This window comes from Ornithorhynchus anatinus, chromosome 10, assembly GCF_004115215.2.
Source record: "Ornithorhynchus anatinus isolate Pmale09 chromosome 10, mOrnAna1.pri.v4, whole genome shotgun sequence".
In the NCBI taxonomy this organism is placed as follows: domain Eukaryota; kingdom Metazoa; phylum Chordata; class Mammalia; order Monotremata; family Ornithorhynchidae; genus Ornithorhynchus; species Ornithorhynchus anatinus.
In genome coordinates this window covers 9,332,045-9,353,755 of record NC_041737.1, presented here as the reverse complement: position 1 = coordinate 9,353,755, position 21,711 = coordinate 9,332,045, and the positions used below count along the sequence as shown (strand labels likewise).

At 44.0% G+C, this 21,711-nt stretch overlaps 1 protein-coding gene and 1 non-coding gene across 2 annotated transcripts in view; both read left to right on the top strand.

Annotated features, from left to right (window-relative positions):
• The first annotated feature begins 3,176 nt into the window (after window positions 1-3,176).
• CFAP299 (cilia and flagella associated protein 299) overlaps window positions 3,177-21,711 on the top strand; it is a 138,899-nt gene continuing 120,364 nt past the window's right edge. Inside the window, exons 1-2 of the mRNA XM_029072966.2 lie at window positions 3,177-3,317; window positions 7,647-7,777. Coding sequence (XP_028928799.1) covers window positions 3,207-3,317; window positions 7,647-7,777 — 242 coding nt within the window. The 5' untranslated portion in view covers window positions 3,177-3,206. The remainder of the gene's footprint in view (window positions 3,318-7,646; window positions 7,778-21,711) is intronic.
• LOC114814901 lies at window positions 20,550-20,687 on the top strand. Its single transcript, XR_003762697.1, has one exon. It is a non-coding gene; the product is annotated as a small nucleolar RNA SNORA7 (small nucleolar RNA).

Below are 21,711 nucleotides of genomic sequence, written 5' to 3'. Positions count from 1 at the left end.
GGACAAGCATAGTGGCCTAGTGGGTAGAACACAGGCCTGGGAGTGAGAAGGACCTGGATTCTACTCCCAGCTCCAACACTTATCTGCTGTGTGACCTTGAGCAAGTCACTTCTCTGTGCCTCAGTTTCCTCACCTGCAAAATGAGGATACCTATTCTCCCTCTTATTTAGATTGTAAATTCCATGCGGGACAGGAACCGTGACTGATGTCTGACCTAATTAATTTGTATCTATACTAGCACTTAGAATAGTGTTTGACATATAATGAATGCTTAACGACTACCATAGAAAAAGTCCTGAAGCAGGCACTCTTTTTTTCCCCCATATTTAAGAGTTATTACTCTGGCCCTCGGTCCTGTTGTAATAATAATTATGGCACTTATTAAGCACTTGCTATGTGCCAAGCACTGTTCTTAGCACTGGGGTAAGATACAAGTTAATCAGGTTGGACACAGTCCCTGTCCCCCGTGGCCCTCACACACTTATCCCCATTTTACAGATGCAGTAACTGAGAACCAGAGAAGATAAGTGACTTGTCCAGGTCACAAGCAGACAAGCGGCAAAGCCAGAATTAGAATCCAGGTCTTTCTAACTCCCAGGCCCCTTCTCTATCCACTAAACCATGCTGTATGGTTACAGAGGCTCGAGGCACCCACCCTCAACCCTGGGCTGCAGAGACAGATTTCCTACCCCTGTTCATTCATTCAATTGTATTTATTGAGCGCTTACTGTGTGCAGAGTGCTGTACTAAGTGCTTAGAAAAATACAATAGAGCAATAAACAGTGACAGTCCCTGCCCACGACCTCACAGTCTGGAGTGGAGGAGACAGACATGTATGCTAGTAAATAAAAATACAGATACATACATGAGTGTTTTGGGGCTGGGAGTGGGAAAGAGCACAGGGATAATAAAATGACAGATATGTACATAAGTGCTTTGGGGCTGGGAGGGGGGAAGGGCAAAGGGATAAATACAATTACAACTATGTATGTAAGTGCTGTAGGGCTGGGAGTGGGGGGAGAACAAAGGGAACAAATCAGGGTGAGTCAGAAGGGAATGGGAAATGAGGAAAAGTGGGGCTTAATCTGGGAAGGCCTCTTGGAGGAGATGGGCCTTCAGTGAGGCTTTGAAGCTGGGGAGAGTGGTTGGATTAGAGGCGGTTGGATGGATGGGTGGATGGATGGATGGATGGATGGATGGATGGATGGATGGATGGATGGATGGATGGATGGATGGATGAGGACTGTGAGCCTGTTATTGGGCAGGGATTGTCTCTGTAGCCGAATTGTACATTCCAAGCGCTTAGTACAGTGCTCTGTACACAGTAAGCGCTCAATAAATACTATCGAATGGATGGATGGATGGATGGAGACTGTGAGCCCATTATTGGGCAGGGATTGTCTCTATCTGTTGCCGAATTGTACATTCCAATGGATGGATGGATTAGCGAGCACTCCCCCTTTCCCTCTGCTCCCCCTCCCTGTGCTTTTCTCCTTTCCCCCTTTCCCCTTCCCCTCTCCTCAGCACTGTGCTCATTTGTATATATTATTTATTACCCTATTTATTTTGCTAACGAGATGTACATCCCCTTGATTCTATTTCTCTTGTTAATGCTGTCTTGTTTTCATTTCGTTCTGTTTTGCTTGACTGTCGGTCTCCCCGTTTAGACCATGAGCCCGTCCCTGGGAGGGATGGTCTCTATCTGTGGCCAAATTGTAATTAATTAATTAATGATGGCATTTGTTAAGTGCTTACAAAGCACTGTTCTAAGCACTGGGGAGGATACAAGGTCATCAGGTTGTCCCACTTGGGGCGCATAGTCTTCATCCCCATTTTCCAAATGAGGTAACTGAGACCCAGAGAAGTGGAGTGACTTGCCCAAAGTCACCCAGCTGACAAGCAGCAGAGCCGGGATTATAATAATAATAATAATGTTGGTCTTTGTTAAGCGCTTACTATGTGCAGAGCACTGTTCTAAGCGCTGGGGTAGATACAGGGTCATCAGGTTGTCCCACATGAGGCTAACAGTCTTCAGCCCCATTTTACAGATGAGGTAACTGAGGCCCAGAGAAATGAAGTGACTTGCCCACAGTCACCCAGCTGACAAATGGCAGAGCCAGGATACGAACCCATGACCTCAGACTCCCAAGCCTTTCCCAAGGCACTTACCGCTGAGCTATGCTGATTAGAACCCATGACCTCTGACTCCCAAGCCCGGGCTCTTTCTGCTGAGCCCACACATTCCAAGTGCTCAGTACCGTGCCCTGCACATAGTAAGCCCTCAATAAATACGATTGAATGAATGAATGAATGAATGCAAGCATAATAATATAGTATTTGTTAAGCGCTTACTATGTGCACAGCACTGTTCTAAGCACTGGGGTAGATATAGGATGATCAGATTGTCCCACATGGGGCTCACATTTTTTAATCCTCATTTTTAAAGATGAAGTAACTGAGGCACAGAGAAGTTGTGACTTGCCCAGAGTCACACAGCAGACAAGTGGCGGAGCCGGGATTAGAACCCACGACTTCTGACTCCCAAGCCCGGCCTCTTTCCGCTAAGCCATGCTGAATGAATGAATGAATGAATGCAAGCATGAATGCGAGCATGAATGAATGAATGCAAACGTGTATGAATGAATGCGTGAATGAATGAATGCATGAATGAATGTATACAAGCATGAATGAATGCGTGAATGCATGAATGAATGCATGCAAGCATGAATTAATGAATGCAAGCATGAATGCATGAATGAATGAACGTGATAATGAATGAATGAATAAATGCGTGAATGCATGAATGAATGCGTGCACGCATGAATGAATGAATGGATGGATGCAAGAATGAAGGAATTCATGAATGCAAGCATGAATGAATGCAAGCATGAATGGATGCAAGGATGAATGAATAGATGCAAGAATGAACGAACGAACGAACGAACGAACGAACGAACGAACGAACGAACGAACGAACGAACGAACGAATGAATGAATGAATGAATGAATGAATGAGCGAGCAAAGCAGACGGCGAGGTGCGGACGGCGAAGTGCTCCGGGCGGCCGCTAGGGGGCGGGGTTCGCGCGTACCGTGGCCGGGGTGGGGGGGGGGAAGAGGGAAGCTCCGCCGCTCCTGATTGGCTGGAAGCGGGCCCCGCCCTTCACACCTCCCCGTTGCTAGGGACGCCGCGCCCTTGGCAACCGGCATGGAAGGGGACGAGCTGGTGTCCGCCGTGGACAACATCGTCACGCAGTTCAGCTCGTACGAGGACTTCCTGGACTCGCAGATCACCACCCTGGACCTGTACTACCTGGAGGTATCGGGGCTTGGCACCTAGTGAGCGCTCAGCAAACGCCATCGTTATCATTTATTATTATCTGCCCCAGGTCCTGGGTTCTAATCCCGCCCCCTAACTGCTGGGTGACCCAAACCACCCCCTCCCCCCTCCCCCGGTAATAATAATAATGTGGGTCTTTGTTAAGCGCTTACTATGTGCAGAGCACTGTTCTAAGCGCTGGGGGAGATTCAGGGTCATCAGGTTGGCCCACGTGAGGCTCCCAGTTCATCCCCATTTTACAGATGATATAACGGAGGCACAGAGAAGTGAAGTGACTTGATAATTGTGGAATTTAAGTGCTGTACTAAGCGCTGGCGATTTGATTGCATATAATAATAATAATAACGTTGGTATTTGTTAAGCGCTTACTATGTGCAGAGCACTGTTCTAAGCGCTGGGGATTTGACTGCATATAATAATAATAATAATAACGTCGGTATTTGTTAAGTGCTTACTATGTGCAGAGCACTGTTCTAAATGCTGGGGGAGATATAGCGTAATCAAGGTGTCCCTCATGAGGCTCACAGTTAATCCCCATTTTGCAGATGAGGAAACTGAGGCCCAGAGAAGTGAAGTGACTTGCCCAAAGTCACACAGCTGACAAGGGGCAGAGCCGGGATTCGAACCCATGACCTCTGACTCCCAAGCCTGGGCTCTTTCCTCTGAGTCACGCTGCTTCTCTACCCTAACCCGTGACACATTCAGTCAATGGCAGTTATTGAGCATTTCCCATGTGTAAAGCTTAATAATAATAATGGTAGTAATAATAATAATTAAAGTATCCGTTAAGCACTCACTATGAGAAGCAGCATAGCTTAGTGCATAGAGCACAGGCCTGGAAGTCTGAAGGTCGTGGGTTCCAATAATAATCATTGTGGTCTAATCCCGGCTCTACCTGGGTGACCCTGGGCAAGTCGCTTCCCTTCTCTGGGCCTCGGTTGCCACATCTGGAAAATGGGAATTGAGACGGTGAGCCCCACGTGGAACAGGGACTGTGCCCAAGCCCATTTGCTTGTATCCACCCCAGCGTTTAGTACAGGACCTGGCTCATAAAAATAATAATTAATAATAGCATTTGGTAAGGGCTTACTATGTGTCAGGAGCTGTACTAAGCTCTAAGGTGGATCCCAGCTCCATTACTTGTCTGCTTTGTGAACTTAGGCAAGTCACTTCACTTCTCTGTGCCTCAATTACCTCATCTATAAAATGGGGATTGAGACTGTGAACCCCATGTGGGACAGGTAATTGTGTTCAACCCGATTGTTTGTACCTATCCCAGTGCTTAGCACAGTGCCTGCCACAAAATAAGCGCTTAACAAATACCCCAATTATTATTATTAAGCAAACTGGGTTGGACACAGTCCCTGTCCCACGTGGGGATCACAGTCTCAACCCCCCCTCATTTTACAGATGAGGAAACTGAGGCACAGAGAAGTGAAGTGACTTGTCCAAGGTCACACAGCAGACAAGTGGCAGAGCCGGGATTATATCACAATTATCATTATTAGAACCCACGACTATCTAGCTCCCAGTCCCGTTCTCTATGCACTATGTCATGCTGCTTCTCATACTAAGCACTTGACAAATACTTCAATCATTTTATTATTACCATTATTGGTATTATTATGCTTTGCACATAGGAAGCACTCAATAAGTGTCATTGATTGGATGTGTCAAGTGTTGGGGTTAAATATAATACAGTCAAATCTTCAGCGCTTAGTACAGTGCTTGGCACATGGTAAGCACATAACAAATTCCACAATCATTATTATTATTAGGGGAGTGGTTTGGGCCTCCCCCGTGAAGCCCCCCCACCTTCCTGCCTCTGCCTCTTGCCCCCACAACAGCGTTTTTCCCCACCCTCTGGAGTAGGGCACACTATTCTGAGCTTGCTTCTTTTCTAACCTCATGTATCCAATGATTTCATATTTCTATAAATACCTTTTTGGGACTGAAATATCTGGGACACTGAGGCCAGAGCTTGGGTAGAAGTAAAGTAGGGACTGGGATGGGGAGGTAAGGTAGGGCTTGGAGCTGGAAGACTCTAAATGCCGTCCATGATTCTCATTATTAATAATCATATAACTCTTGAGAATATTAGTAATATTAATATTGAGAACGATAGTCTTTATTAAGCACTTACTATGTGCCAAGCTCTGAGGTAGATACAAGATAATCAGATTGGATACAGTTCCTATACCATTTGGGGCTCACAGTTTAAAAAGGAGGGAGATCCGGGATCTTATCCCCTTTCTGCAGACAAGGAAACTGAGACTTAGAGAGGTTAAGAGACTTGCCAAAAAGTGGCAGAGTCAGGACTGGAACCCAGATCTCTTGATTCCCAGTCCTGGAAAGGTCTAACCCTGGCTTCACTGACACTGTCCTCTCGTGGTTCTTCTGGCCACCATTCGCAATCTTTGATGGGCTCCTCTGCCTTCCACCTTTTAACTGCGGTGGACCCTCGAGGCTCAGTCCTGGGTCCCCTTCTATTCTCCACCTACGTCCACTCCACTCCCACGGTTTCCACGACCATCTCTGTGCGGATGAGTCCCAAATAAACCTCTCTTCTTGCAGTCTCACATTCCCTCCTGCCTTCTGGACATCTCTACATGGATGCTCAAATTTAACATGCCTAAAACAGAACCGTTATCTTCTCACCCAAACCCTGTCCTCTCCCTGACTTTCCCATCACTAAAGATAGTATCGGTCAGTCAGTCGATCGTACTTATAGAGCGCTTACTATATTCAGAGCACTGTACTAAGTGAGTGGGAGAGTACAATGTAACAGAGTTGGTAGACACGTCCCCTGCCCGCAGGGAGCTTATAGTCTAGAGGGGAGATAGACAATAATGTGAATAAATTACAGATATGACCATAAACGCTGTGGGGCTAAAAGTGGGGTGAATCACGGGTACGAGCGCTTCCTGTGAAAGTGTACTAAGCGCCGGAGTAGATACAAGCGAATCAAGTTGGACACAGTCCCTGTACCATGTAGGGCTCACAAGTCTTCATTCCCATTTTACAGATGAGGGAACTGAGAGAAGTGAAGTGATTTGCCCAAGGTCCCACAGCATACCAGTGGCAGAGGCAGGATCAGAACCCAGATCCTTCTGACTCCCAGACCCCTGCACCCTCCACTAGGCCACGTCCCCTCTAGACTCCAAGTTCGTTGTGGGCGGGGAATGTATCTGTTATCTTGTACGCTCCCAAGCGCTTGGTACAGTGCTCTGCACACAGTGAGCGTTCAGTAAATACATTCGACTGTAGCTAGAATAAGAAAGGTAACGTCATCTACCCATGTCCCATCTTATATTCTTCCACTAGATGGGAGCATTTATCCATTTTTGTATACGACTCAATCGAGCCCTCCTCAAAAGAGAGATTGGCACAAGAAAGCAGATGTTAAGAGAATTAAAGTGGCAAGTAATTACTCTCCAAGACTAAGTACTCTCTGTGTGAACAAATTGGCAAGTGCAGTTTTTGATTTCATTCCCATTCAGTGCATGAGCCAGGTGAAGTTCAGTAGCCGTTTAAGACAGAGCCCTCCCCGGAGCAAAGAAATCACTCGAGATTAAGGCGGTTGGTTGGTCAAGGACCATAATGAAAATGGCTTTGGTGATTTTCCAGATGAATAAACTGAGGTGAAAGGGGGCAAGGTCCGACCAGAGATGAGTAATTCATTCTTCGATCTCTATCTTTTGCTAGGCAGCTTTTGGGTTTTGCAGGGTAATAATAATAATGTTGGTATTTGTTAAGCGCTTACTGTGTGCAGAGCACTGTTCTAAGCGCTGGGGTAGATACAGGGTGATCAGGTGGTCCCACGTGAGGCTCACAGTTAATCCCCATTTTACAGATGAGGTCACTGAGGCACCGAGAAGTGAAGTGACTTGCCCACAGTCACACAGCTGACGAGTGGCAGGGCTGGGATTCGAACCCATGACCTCTGACTCCCAAGCCCGGGCTCTTTCCACTGAGCCACGGTCTAGGGTAAGACTCAGGGAAGCGTATTTAATATTTAACACTCTTTGGAGAGGAAGCAGCATGACCTAGTGGATAGAGCCTAGGAAGCAGAAGGACCTGGGACTTGTCTGCCGTGTGACCACGGGGAAAGTCACTTCACTTATCTGATCCTCAATTCCCTCATCTATAAAATGGGGATTAAGACCCTGAGCCCCATGTGGGACATGGACCGCGTCCAATCTGATTCACATGTATCTACCCCAGAGTTTAGTATAGTTCCTGGCCCTTAGGAAGCGCTTAACAAATACCATTTAAAAGAAAAATTAAGGTTGTTCCTGCTTCCCCCAGGATGAGGAGCTGGCCCGCCAGCTGGTGGAGCTGGGCTACCGAGGGAGCGGAGAGGTACTCAAGAGAGAGGAGTTTGTCGCCAGGAAGGCCGCCATAGAGGCCGCGAGACTTGCTGAACGAACCCAGAAAAAGTAAGTGGTTTTCTACCCGAACGTCTTTGTCGTCCATTTCCTGCAGTCACTGGGACGTAGGCCCTTCCGGAAGGTCACCACCCTGGGCGGCAAGCCTGGTGCCGATCCGTGGCAAAAGGAGTAGAATAAACTTGTTGGAAAAACGCTTTCACCTTTGAGGCTACTCAATCTGAAATCGAAGGACTAACCGGGGTGAAGTCACCAATGTTGTCTACAAAGAGTGTGGTAGAACAGCTTTTCTGCCTTTGTAGGCTCAGTGGACTGGACTAGCTTGACTGGCTTGAAGCTTGGGTAATCATCAGCACCCGTAAGCCTTCCCTTTCTTTCCGTAAAATTCCTTCGGTCATTTTTACGGTTATTCCTAACGTGGGTAATGTCCATGTCATCATCCGCATCTGGGAAGTTTGAGTTGGGTGGCTACGGTCCATGAATTGAGAAGTAACCCACGTGAGATTTACCCCTTCATATCCGACAGACTACCGTACTTCCCACCATCAAAGTCTTAGTAAAATCACATCTCCTCCAAGAGGTCCTCCCCGATTAAGGTCTCGTTTCCCCTACTTCCTCCCCCTTCCGGGTCACCTGTGCACTTAGATGTGTACCCTTTAAGCACTTGATATTCACTCCCGCTTCAGCCTCACAGCACTGACGTACATAGCCGTAATCTATATTAACATGTCTCCCAACTCAATAATAAGAACAATAATGATGGTGTTTGTTAAGCGCTTACTATGTGCCAAACACTGTTCTAAGCACTGGAGTAGATACAAGCTAATCAGCTTGGACACGGTCCCTGTCCCACATGGGGCTCACAGTCTCAATCCCCATTTTACAGATAAGGTAACTGAGGTACAGAGAAGTGAAGTGACTTGCCCCAGATCGCATAGCAGTGACAGAACTGGGATTAGAACCCATGACCTCTGACTCTCTAGCCCTTGCTCTTAAGGCTAGGCCGAGACTGTAAGTTCCTGGTAAGCAATGAACACGCCTGTCGACCGCTGTATTGTACTCTCCCAAGTACTTAATACAGAACTCAATACGATCGATTGACTGTTGCCTCCTTACCTGCATCCTTTTTCCCAAAAATGTTTTCTTACATAACTAAGGGTGTGAAGGAGCTAGCAATCGCTTCGATGAATTTCTTATTGTGAGGGAGTTTCAAATGCCTTCATGAAATAAGAGATAGATGGCTGTATGCCCAGCGGTAAGAGTAAACCAAGAACTTCCTCTAGACTGTAAACTCGTCGTGGGTGGAGAATTTGTCCAACAACTCTGTTGCACTCTACTCTCCCAAGCGCTTAGTTTAGTGATCTCCACATAGTAAGCACTCAGTAAATACCATTGATTGATATCCTTATGGGATGCAATGTGGCCTAATGGAGAAAGCAGAGGCCTGGGAGTCAGAGGATCTGGGTCCTAATCTCAGCTCTGCCACATACCTGCTGTGTAATCTTGGGCAAGTCACTTCACTTCTCTGGGCCTCAGTTACTTCATCTGTAAAATGGGGATTAAGACCTTCCGCCTCCCAGGCCGAGCTCTATCCACTACACCTTGCCGATCCCCGCAGCCCCAGAGATCGCTGCGGCTGGATCGCCCCCTGCCCCTCGCCCAACCCCAGGCCCTCTAGCTTCCTCATCTGTAAAATGGGGCGCTCATCTGTACAATGGGGATTAAGACAGTGAGCCCCAGGTGGGACAACCTGATTACCTTGTATCTCCCCCAGCGCTTAGAACAGTGGTTGGCACATAGTAAGCCCTTAAATACCATTATTATTATCATTGAAACCATGGCTCTGGGGTGGGGGACGGGGAGCCTGGTGCTGCTCTGATCCTGCCCTCCAGCCTGGGAGTTGAGGGGTCTTCAACCCCAGCACGGCCCCTAACACACGCTACCCAGTGGTCTCGACCCCCGGCCGGAGAAACGAGATTCCAAAGTGCAGGAATAATGAAGTCCAAATGTGTCCAATAACAACTAATGGGAATTGTCCACACCGTAACCCACGCACGCAACCATTCCCTCGACGTAGCACTCTGATCGGGGAAGCTTTTTGATGATTAAACTTTTGTGACCCGAATATGTTTACTTAAATACAGTATTATATCGGTTTTGAAAAGGTGCAGGTGTGTTTGGGTAGTTTTTCTCTCTAAGCGGTGAGTTTGTACATTAGCGAAAATGTTTTTGCACCTGGATTTGGCTAGCGATAACAAACCTGCTCAAGCTAAGAATAAATTAGTTGGAACTAATTAGTTAATAAATTGGAACTGTGCTTTTCAATTTTTTTTAAGGTTTTAATTGGGGATCGTTTGGGGGGGAAAGCCGCAGCAACAAATAAGTGCCATTTGTTTAAAAAGGTGTTACAGAATATGTTTTTATAGGGGTTGTTCGTTCTTTGCAGTGAGTTAGTAATTCCAAAAGAAACTGAAAAACAGGAAATAATTTGTCTGTGGATACCAAAAACTTCTGCTCTGCTGGGTTAAAATCTTGATGTGAACTGACTCATGTGAGCACTGTTGTTTTGAACCTGGGTTCTCCTTTCTTAGATGTCTGAGTGTTCGCTCATGGCTTCTCGCAATTTCTGCCCTTGTGATTTTCAGTTAGGAAATAATAATGCTAATTGCCCTGGTTTGAACAATATTCCCTGCAAAATGGCATTCATTCTCCCTTCGTCTAGCCTCGAAGCAGCATTCATCATCAGCGTGGCAACCCTCAACCTGGTCTAGTGCTATTTTTCTCCCAGACTTTGCTATCAATCAGCTCTCTCTTTTTCCACATCATTTCTGGGCAAGACGGAAGAGCGGATAGAAATCTCTCCATTTTATAGCTGGGTAAATTAGTGACTTCCCCAAGGTGACACAGCAGATCAATCAATTAGTAGTATCTATTTATTAAGCATCTACTGTGTGCAGAACACCGTACTAAGCGCTTGGAAGGAAAAATATAACAGTTGGTAGACAGGTTCCCAGCAGAAATCTAGCCTGGACATTTGACCGTAAACTCATTGTGGGCAGGGAATCAATCGATCAAGCAATGATATTTATTGAGCGCTTACTTTGTGCAGAGCACTGTTCTAAGCACTCGGGAGAGTACAATACAACAGAATTAGTAGACATGTTCCCTGCCCAGAAAGTGTCTATCAAGTCTTTTATAGTGTACTCTCCCGAGAGCTTAGTACAGTGCTCTGCACAAAGTAAGCACTCAGTAAATATGATTGGTTGATTGATTTGACTCCCAGTTATGCGCTCTGCCCCTCATGCAGGAATCCAAAGATAGCAAACATTTATGGTGAGAGTTGTTTTTGTCATCAGTACCAGCGGCCTCAAAAATGTCTTAACCTTTGCACACCAGGTCCTGCTTTCTGAATTTCTTGCACATAATTTTTTAAAAAGCATTTCTTAGTATTTCATGAGTATTAACTTCAATCCCCTTTCTTATTCAAATGAGAATGCCCAGATAATTACTGTCCAAGACTGCATTTTACAAGATGCAGCGTTTTATTTATGCTTTTGATTTCTTACTCTGGGACTGGGGAAATGCATAAATACACAAGTATGACAGGCTTTGGCTCCTTCACCCAGAATGCGGTGAACAATTCAATACTTTTAAAGTTTACTTAACCTTCAAACAAACTCTGTGGTTAGTTCATTGTAATGTTCTTTGTGAGAAAAATTGTCCAGTCAACTAAAATCTGGTGGATTAGTAAAAATAGTTTTTTCCCTTATGGTTACTTAGTCATATTGCTAATCTAGGAATCCCCTGGAGGCAGGGGGCTGGACTAGATGATCTTTTGAGGCCCTTTCCCAACATCTAGTTGGGAAGGGACACGGTAGAAAGGCCATCTGGGCAGAGGGAATGGATCGCAGACACGTGAGTGTGCAATTGGTAATTTTAAAATCTTCCTCCGTTAGAGGTAGGTCTAAATCTGCAAATATGGCCACCCAACCTGCACTGTACATTTTGAGCGGAGGGCACCAATTATGGTGTTAAGCTCTTATTATGTTCCAGGCACTGTACTAAGCACCGGGGTGGATTCAAGCAAACCGGGTTGGTCACAATCCCTGTCCCACATGGGGCCCACAGTCTTAATCAATCACCTCAGTTCCCTCATCTGTAAAATGGAGATAAGACTCTGAGCGCCATGTGGGACAGGGACTGTATCCAATCCAATTACCTTATCCCTTCCCCAGCGCTTAGTACAGTATCTGTGTTCATTGACTGGAAGTCTCCATGGGGGCCAGGGGAGTGTCTGAATTTTAATCAATGTAGTTTCCCCAGTGTCCAGTACAGTGGTTTCCACATAATAGGTGCTCAAGGAATATTACTGCGTGAAAACAAGAAACAAAGAACAACAGCAGTAAAAAATAGGAGAAAACGTTCAAGGATGCAAAAGAGCTCTCTCAAAGACATGCATTCACAGATGCGGTCTCACCATTGGTAGCTCCATGCTTGAATTTAAAGACAATTCTAAAAATTGAATGAAGGAAGGAATGAATGAATTGCAAACATCCGCACAGCTAGAAACCAGAAGTGTCCCAGAAAAAAAAAAAACAACTAAAGTACATTAATGTATTTTTCAGGGATTTCAAGACTTTATGCCTTTTTTTATGGTATTTTGTTAAGTGCTTACTATGTGCCAAACACTTATAAGTGCTGGGGTAGGTGCAAGTTAATTAGGTCAGACATGGTTCCTGTCCCACCTGGGTTCACAGTCTTAAGGAGGAGGGAGAACAGGTACTGAACCCCCGTTTTCCAATTGAGGGAACTGAGGCACAGAGAAAATGACTTACCCAAGGTCACACAGCAAGCAATTGGCCGGTCAGAAATAGAACTCAGATCCTCTGACTCCCGGGACTCTGCTCTTTCCACTAGGCCACGCTGCTTCTCAAGTGAAGAATGAGAAGTGAATGCATACGTTTTCCATATCAGTGACCCTGTGTACTAACGCATATTTTTCTTGGCGGCATTTAATTTTTTCCACTAAACTGAATTTCCTTTATTTTCTATTTCACATATATGTGACAAGTTCACCCAATGTTCAGTTCAGAGTTCAGAGTTGAAATTCCAGGGCTGTTTTTCTTTACAAAAGTTGTCCGTGGCAGGTCGCCTAGGAAAATGCTGATAGGTTCCATTCAGTACTTGACTAATAGTACAAAATCAGCCAGGTCTGACTGACCTGTTCATTTGACCGCATATCGCCGATTCGGACGTGAGAAAAATGAAGGTTAAAAAAATGTGTTCACATTCAGATGACAGCAAAGAACTATTCTGACTACAAATCTCAAATGGGGAGAAATTCCTTTTACAAAACAGTTTACCAAGGAAACGAATTGTCAAAATAATGAGTTACCTACCAAGGCAAACTGATGATACGTGAGACTGTGAACAGCATCCTTTATAACAGGATTTCTGTTTATACAGTCTGGCCTATTTCAATTAGTTGTGGTACCCACATTTTACCTAAATTTTTGCAAAAAAGGAATAAATACCCTAGCAGTCGTGTTCAAGATTCGACCAGTATAGATGCAACCTAACAAATGTTTTACTTTGAAGGCAGCATAAACTTGGACTTTTCATGTAGGATTTTACATAGCAGCTTTTTTAACCTCACTTTGAAGATGCCCCCAAATTATCACCTTTCTTTCTGTGGGTAGTATGTGCATGTGTATTTATACATCATTTGTATTCAAAGAAGACCCTACAGAAGGTAAAGTTCACCTATTAGTATGTGTGTGAATTCAAAAGCCCAGCCACCAACATAAAAAGGTTGCCTCTTGTTGTATTCTTGTATTTAACGTTTGTTAATAATAATAATTATGGTATTTGTTAAGGTCTTACTAAGTGCCACTCACTGAGCTAAGCGCTAGGATGGGTACAAGCAAATTGGGTTGGATACAGTCCCTTGTCCCACATGGGGCTCACAGTCTCAATCCCCATTTTACAGATGAGGTAACAGGCACAGAGAAGTTAAGTGACTTGCCCAAAATCACACAGCAGACGAGTGGCAGATTAAAAAAAAAAATTCAATCCAATTAGGTGAGACACAGCCCCTGTCCTAAATGGGGCTCAGAGTATAAGACAGAGAGGGGAGAAAAGGTATTTAATTCCCATTATACAGAAGAAGAAGTTGAGGCATGGAGGAGTTGTGACTTCCCCGAGGTCACATAGCAGGCAAGTAGCAGAGGGAGGAGTAGAGCCCAGGGCCTCTGCTGCTTTTCACCTCCAACACCGCCAAGAGTGTTGCTCGATGATTGGATTATTGCCTCTTTAACATTAATTACTTGATACTTGTCCCTTCAGTGCTTAATTTTCAGGAACTTTTAAAAGTGCTTTTTGGAGCAGCCACCAAGGATGTATGACTATTTAGGAATTTTTGAAGATGTTCATAACACATTCAGTCTGTCTCACGTATTTAATCTGTCGCCAAATCCTAACGGTTCCGCTTTCACATTATCACTAAAATCTGTCCTTTCCTCTCCATCCAGACTGCTACGACAACTACCTTTCAACTACATCAGCCTCCTCGCTGACCTCCCTGCCTCCTCCCTCTCTCCCTACTCCAGTCTATACATCACTCGACTGCCTGAACGATTTTTCTAAAAAAAATGTTCAGTCCATGTCTCCCCACTCCTCAAAAACCTCCAGTGGTTGCCCACCCACCTCCACCACAAACGGAAACTCCTTATCGTCAGCTTTAAAGAACTCAACCAGCTCACCCCTGCTTCTGTCTCAACCTCAGTGTTCTCCTACCACAACCCAGACTCCCTACTTCACTCCCCTAGTCCCATCTTGCTCACTATGCCCTGATCTCGTCTATCATGCTGCTGAGCCCTTTCCCACATCCTCCAGTCGATGGCATTTATTGAGCCCTTTTGATGTGCAGAGCACTGTACTAAGTGCTTAGGAGAGTACATACAACAGAGTTGACAGACACCTTCCCTGCCCACAAGTTTACAGCCGCTCTGTCCTGAAACCGGCCCCTCCTCCATTTTCCATTTTTAAAGCCTTATTAAGATCAAAACTCCTTCAAAAGTCCTCTTTCCCCCCGGTTCCCTCTCCCTTCTGCATCATCTACGCACTTGGACCTTTGGGCATTTGGTATTCATCCCACCCTCATCCCTCTCAGACTTTACGTATATCTACAAATTATATATTATAAATTATTTATTTATTTAATGTCTGTCCACCCCTCCAGACTGTAAACTTGTTGTGGACAGGGAACATGTCCACCAACTCTGTTGCACTGTAGTTTCCCAAGACCTTAGTACAGTGCTCTGGACACAGTAAACACTCAGTGAATATCATAGATAAACTGATTGTTGACCCGCTCAATTATGTAACGTTGATACAGCCCAAGTATCTTTGAACTTCAAAGACGTCGGATAAATTTTATTTTTTATAGGTCTGATGACTGGAGACTTGAAGCAACAAAATCTATGGTCATAAAGCTACTTTCTTTAGACCATTCTGACATGGTTTTTTTTCCTTTTACGTAATCGCGTTCTATTTCCTCGTGATCCTAAATTCTACTATGATAAGCTTTGTATCGTGGAGGAGAATTTCAAGTGCTTTGTTTTATCGAATACCCACCCTGAATTTATTGCTCCTGATTGAATTCAGCCATGGGCAAATTTATGCCTTGTTTGAAGCTAAAAGTCATGTATTGATGCAGGAACATCTGTTGCAACACACATTTACATGCTTAGTATAACCTCATATTTCAAACATTCAGATGGCAGCCTAACATAAAAACAATTTGGCTCACGACAAACCCACATATATATACGGCTCTTCGGGCAGATGGGGGAAGCTTTTTAACCTCTAAATACTTCAATTCGTTGGATATTCTTCTGTGTGCATCCGTGTCAGGTTTGTCGACATATTCCCCCAAGTTGATTTTGAAGACAGTTTTATACTTAATATTCAGGATTGAAAGAAATACTAGTTCCTATCTAGAATGTGTATGATTTGGGGTCCTGCATAGTCCTTAATGGTTAACTCTAGCTGTATATTTAAAATATTTAGAGCAGACCCACCCTCACAAAATTGAGAAAATTAAGAAAATTGAGAGTTGAGAAAACTGTACAAATAATCCAAGCCCAAAAGAATGCTTCTGTGTCAAAGGAAGTGCTCAATAAATATGACTGAGTGAATGAATGAATCGTTAATTAATCTGTTTCATCCCCATATTTTATATCAGCTTGGCTGTATACACCTGGATTTTACCTTTCTGAAACTGGTCCGTTTAGCTTCAAAATTCTGATAAAATTTTTTAATTACTAGGCAAGAACAGTACCCCCAAAGCTATAAGAATTTATGGGAAAGTTTTTCCTCTTTGGAGAGGAATTGGTATTAGTATTTCATCTTTGGCATTTCTCTAGTACGAGATATCAGCAAGGTAGCTGTAAAGGAGGACAATATTTGTGGGGAGGTGAACATTGAGGAAGGGAAAGAAAAACCTTCAGTGTTCCCACTGAAGTAACCTCTATTTAGGGTACTTTTTAAGCACTTACTATGTGCAGGCAGTGTACTAAGCACTAAGGTAGATAGTAGCTAATCAGGTTGGCCACAGTCTCTGTCCCTTTTGGGTTGAATCCAATTTTGGGTTGACTCTATAGTCAACTTTTAAATACGACTTGTTTTCTTTTTTCTACTGAATGTGAACAGAACCGGCTATTCACCCAATGAAGATGTAAAAACACATTTTAGACATTTTAACATTCAATTCTGCTGCCAGCTATTCAAAATACCTTTTCCCAGAAGAGGAAAATAAAACTTGCCAGTTCTTTGCCTGGCAGTGTAAAAAGTGTATTAAGGGGAGAAGGAAACCACACAATTATTCTGTTTTCGGCCAAGCACCCCTGTCTTTCCTACCATCAGTAATCATCGATTTGTCATTCATTTTTAGCAAAATAGGGAAGTCAAGATTATTGACAACTTGAAAGAGATGACATAATTTCTGTAGAATATCACCTTTGACTTAATACCAAACCTGAATGTACTGCCCTTACGTATCTACATTTGGGCATTTTATTTTCTTTGCCAACCTTAGAACTTATGTATATTATCAAGCACTTAGTACAGTGCTCTGCACACAGTAAGCGCTCAACAAATACGATTGAATGAATGAATGGTTTGAATTTTCATTTATACATTCAATTACTTATTCTGTTACTTCATCTGCTGAGAAGCAACGTGGCCTAGTGGAAAGAGCCCAGGCTTGGGAATCAGAGGACCTAGGTTCTAACCCTGGCTCTGTCATATACCTGCTGTGTGACCTTGGGCAAGTCGCTTAACTTCACCGTGTCTCAGTTCCCTCATCTGCAAATGAGGATTCAATGTTGGTTCTCCCCTCTACTTAGACTGAGAGCTCCAAGTGGGAGCCGATTATCCTGCATCTCCCTCAGTGCTTAGTACAGTGCTTGACACAAAGTATGCATTTAACAAATATCACAATTATTGCTATTCATTTGATACACTCTAACCATTTTCTGTAACATCCTCCTACCTTCACTATTCATTTTTATTGGTCTGTTTGCCTCCCTTTTAGATTGCAAGTCCCTTAGGGGCAGGGAACCTATGTCTTCCTTCAGTTGTATTCTCCCAAATGATTACTTAGATAGTAATTACTTAGATAGTGCTCAATCCCTACCATGGATTGATTGATTTACAAATATAAAAATGGTTTTTCAGTAACACTGGTTTATCGACAAATGGTAAAACAAAGCAAGTTTGTTTTACACTGAAAGGTTAAAAACATAACCAAGGTAAAATAAAAATGAAAAATTTGCTCATTTTATGGTTTATTTTCAAGGTTTTGAAGTTCTCAATCCTGGCTGATATGCTCCACCTGCAAAGATGAAAATGATGGAAATATGTGTTTTAAAGGTTGGGAAATTGAAAGACACTAGTCATTTTGAAAGCTCTAAATCTTGTTTTGACTTTAATATTTAGCATCAATATATTTTTAATGGACTAGTGCTACTTCCAAAATAAAAATCCTCTGAAAGAGAGTGAGGAAGAGAGAGAGGGAATACTGTCCCTTTGGGTTTTAAGATGGTATTACTGATGGTTTGTGTTGGTCAACAAATCAAGTACTAAATACTTGGAAGGGACACCAGAAGCAAAATGCATCATTTCCTGCCCTTAGAGAGTGTACAGTCTAATGGGGGCGGAGGGGCGAGAAACAGACAGAAAAATGATTTGCCAATAGTGGGAGCCGGAAGAACAGCAAGAATGTGTCATGTTGAAAAAGTTGAATAATTTTACTTCTGTAAAACCCTGCATTAAGGAAAACTAGCATTGTAGTAATATCTAAATGTAATAAAAATATAGTTATATGACCTAATTAGAAAGTAAATCTGTAGTAATAATAAAATATTTTGAATTAGATGTTTTTGCACATATGTAAAGAGTTGTGTACATATATACATGAATAAATAGTTAATTTTTAAAGTAATTTTCACATCCTTTCAGCAAAATGGTAATATATGCTAATATGCTAGAAATCTATCATAATCTATGCTTTTTTGTGGTATTTATTAAGTGCCACTTTATTTAGTAAGTGTTCCAGGCACTGTACTAAGCACTGCGGTAGATATAAGCTAATCAGGTTGGACACAGTCCCCACAGTGTCCCACGTAGGGCTCCCAGTCTTGATCCCCATTTTACAGGTAAGTAACTGAGGCACAGAAAAGTTAAGTGATTTGCTCAAGGTCACACAGCTCTGCCATTATCTAATGCTAAATTGAAATGGTCACTAATTTATCCAAGTCAGTCAAAATACTTCAAATGTTGAGGATGAAAAGATGAAAAGACGGGAGGAGCTTTTAAGGCAAGGTAATTTTGCAGCATTCTCTCAAAGCCAGAGAGCCCTGTAAGAAATACCAGCATTAAAATGCAATAGCAGTATCGTGAAAGAACATCAGAAGAAAAATGTTGAATTGGGGGATGACTGTACTCACATTGCTATTTGATCATTTAACTATATTTCTTGTGTTTTTTATCATTGTTTTGCTCATTATTTTGGATCAGATTTGTAGAAAAAATCCTGCCTGTCAGATTCCTCTGTGATCTCAAACTGAATTGCAGTTATAATATTAATAATAACTGTGGTATTTGTTAAGCTCTTACTATGTGCCAGGAATTGTTCCAAGCGCTGCAGTAGATACAAGCTAATCGGGTTGGACGCAGTCCCTTTTCTCACAAAGGGCTCACAGTCTTAATCCCCATTTTATAGATGAGGTAACCGAGGCCCAGAGAAGTGAAGTGACTTACCCAAGGTCACACAGCAGTCGCCAGGCGGAGCTGGCATTAGAACCCAGGTCCTTCTGACTCCCAGGCCCCGGGCTCTCTCCACTAGACAACACTGCTCACAATTAAAAGAAATTAGTCACTAACAGTTGTGAATGTGAGAGACAGGGGATGCATCCCGGTAGAGAACAGAGCTGGACATTTTGCTGCCGTTGCAAATGACCTACTTACGGCCGCGATGGATTTTACCTAAAAATAAAATCCTCCTGCTGTTTAGCAACACGGGATGGGAAAGGGCCCCGGTAACCTCCGCTCCATCTATGGAAGAGGCATCCTCGTTAAACAGCAATAAATGAGGTGGTAATAGCTCCAGGCTGCTTTGCACAACGCTAGGCCCAGGAGTTTTCCGAGGCCCCCCGAAAACAAGTCCCTTGGGCAGGCTGATCTCAGAGACAGTGATGCATTAAGCGCTTTAGATATGAGGGAATAAGGAATACAGATGACGGATTTTTTTTTTTTAATCGGGCTTTTGGATCCTAAAGCCTGACTGTCGGTGTTTCCTTTAGCTGCCGATGGGAAAGTCCATGGGGTCCCTCTCCCTCACAGCTGTGTTTACCCTTCGGCCTTGGCAGTCCCCCATCTCACAACGATTGTTCACTCGCAGCTTTCGGTTTCCTCTCAACCATAGCGAGAAACGTCGCCGCTGCCATCTCGCTCGCAAGGGCCACACTCTTGCCACACTCAAGTCCACACTCTGGACCCAGCTGGGAATTTCACATAAATCAGCCTGTTGGAACGCCACTCTCATTTTAGAATATCACCGAGAAACCTCCTTTAAATCCTCAGTTGGGATGGACGATGCCTGGTCCAGACTGCTGCAAATGTAGTCCGGGGGTTGTGCTTTTCCACCTACAATTTTTATTTTTTGCACGTGAATTTACTCTATTTTCCCGTTCCCATCTGTGGTCCTGCAAACGGTCACAGTTTATTTTAGGATTAGGGAACAAGAAAACATAAGAGGCAGCCTGGTTTAACGGAAAGAGTCCGGGCCTGGGAGTCAGAAGAACCTGGGTTCTAACCCCAGCTCTGCCACTTGTCTTCTGTGTGACCTTGGGCAAGTCACTTCACGGGGCCTCAGTTACCTCATCTGTAAATTGGGGATTCAAACTATGAGCCCCATGTGGAACATGGACTCTGTCCAATCTGATTATTTTTTATCTACCCCAGTGCTTAGTAATGTGACTGGAGCATAGTAAGTACTAACCAACACCGTTAAAAAAATTAGGAGACAGAGAGAGACTAGGTATTTAATCCTCATTTTACACATGAGGAAACTGTGACTCCAAGAAATTAAGTGACTTGCCCCAGTTCAAACAGGAGAGAGGCGGCTTGAGGTCTTGGAAGACTTGGAGGATTCTAGAGTACCCTGACTAGGATCTTGCCTCCAATGGAGGTTGCTGAGATACCTCAGGATTTGAAGACGATGATGATGGTTACATCTTTGAGGTCCCGTAGCATCATCTTGCCCCTCTCAGGGTCACACTTGGAGAGTTTCCAGTCCTCTACCAGTTTCGGCTATGGGAGGGAGAGTCAAGCAGAGGCCTACCCATTACGTCCCTAGCTTGGGCAGTGGCTAGCGAGTGGAAGGCCATCTGCTACAAGTCAAAACTCACCCAAGCTGGGCAGCAGCGGCGTGGGAGAGAGTTGAGGGTGGAGACTCGAGTTTACTACGCAGAAGGCGACAATGGTAAACCACTTCCAGATTTTGACCAAGAAAACTCTATGGATACACTACCAGAACAATTGCAGGTGGAGAGCTGAGTGATCTGGGAGAGATGTGTCTGTGGTGTCCCTGTGGGTCGCAAACGACTCGATGGCATAAGACAAGACAAGACAGCATCAGTTCAGGATGCACTAGTGGTACGGTCGCCTTCCAATTCAACAGCAGCAACCAAAAACCTACTACTGGTCATTCGAGAACTGTTATAATAAAAATAATAATAATGGTATTTCTTAAGCACTTACTATGTGCCAGGCACTGTTCTAAGCACTGAGGTAGATTCAAGTTAATCAGGTTGGACACAGTCCCTGATCCACATGGGGCTCACAGTCTTAATCCCCATTTTACAGATGAGGTAACCGAGGCCCACAGAAGTGAGGTGACTTGCCCAAGGTCATACAGCAGACAGGTGGTGGAGCCAGGATTAGAACTCAGGTCCTTCTGACTTCCAGGCCTGTACTCTATCCATTAAGCCACGTTGCTTCTTGCAGATGACTTTGCTCTAAAGGCACCCACCCAAAAACCAGCTTCCCCAAACCAGCCAGATGTTATGGACTGATCATAAGTCCAACAATCAATCAATGGTATTTATTGAGTGCTTCCAGTGTGCGGAACAGTGTACTCATCTCTTGGGAGAGTACAATTTAACAGAGTTGGTAGACACAGTCCCTGCTCCCATTGAGCTAGGAAGATAAAGTATCAACCTGCACCCAACTAGACACACAGCCAACAGTCAAAAACCACTTCCAGGTTATATGTGACATCAAATTGCAAGGCAGGCAGACAAAGATGTCCTATAATAAAGTTCCTAGCATTGAAGTTATGCTCACTGCAGCACATTGCATTGGATCCAAACAAGTAGCAGAGCCAGAATTAGAACCCAGGTCCTTTGACTCTCAGGCCTGGA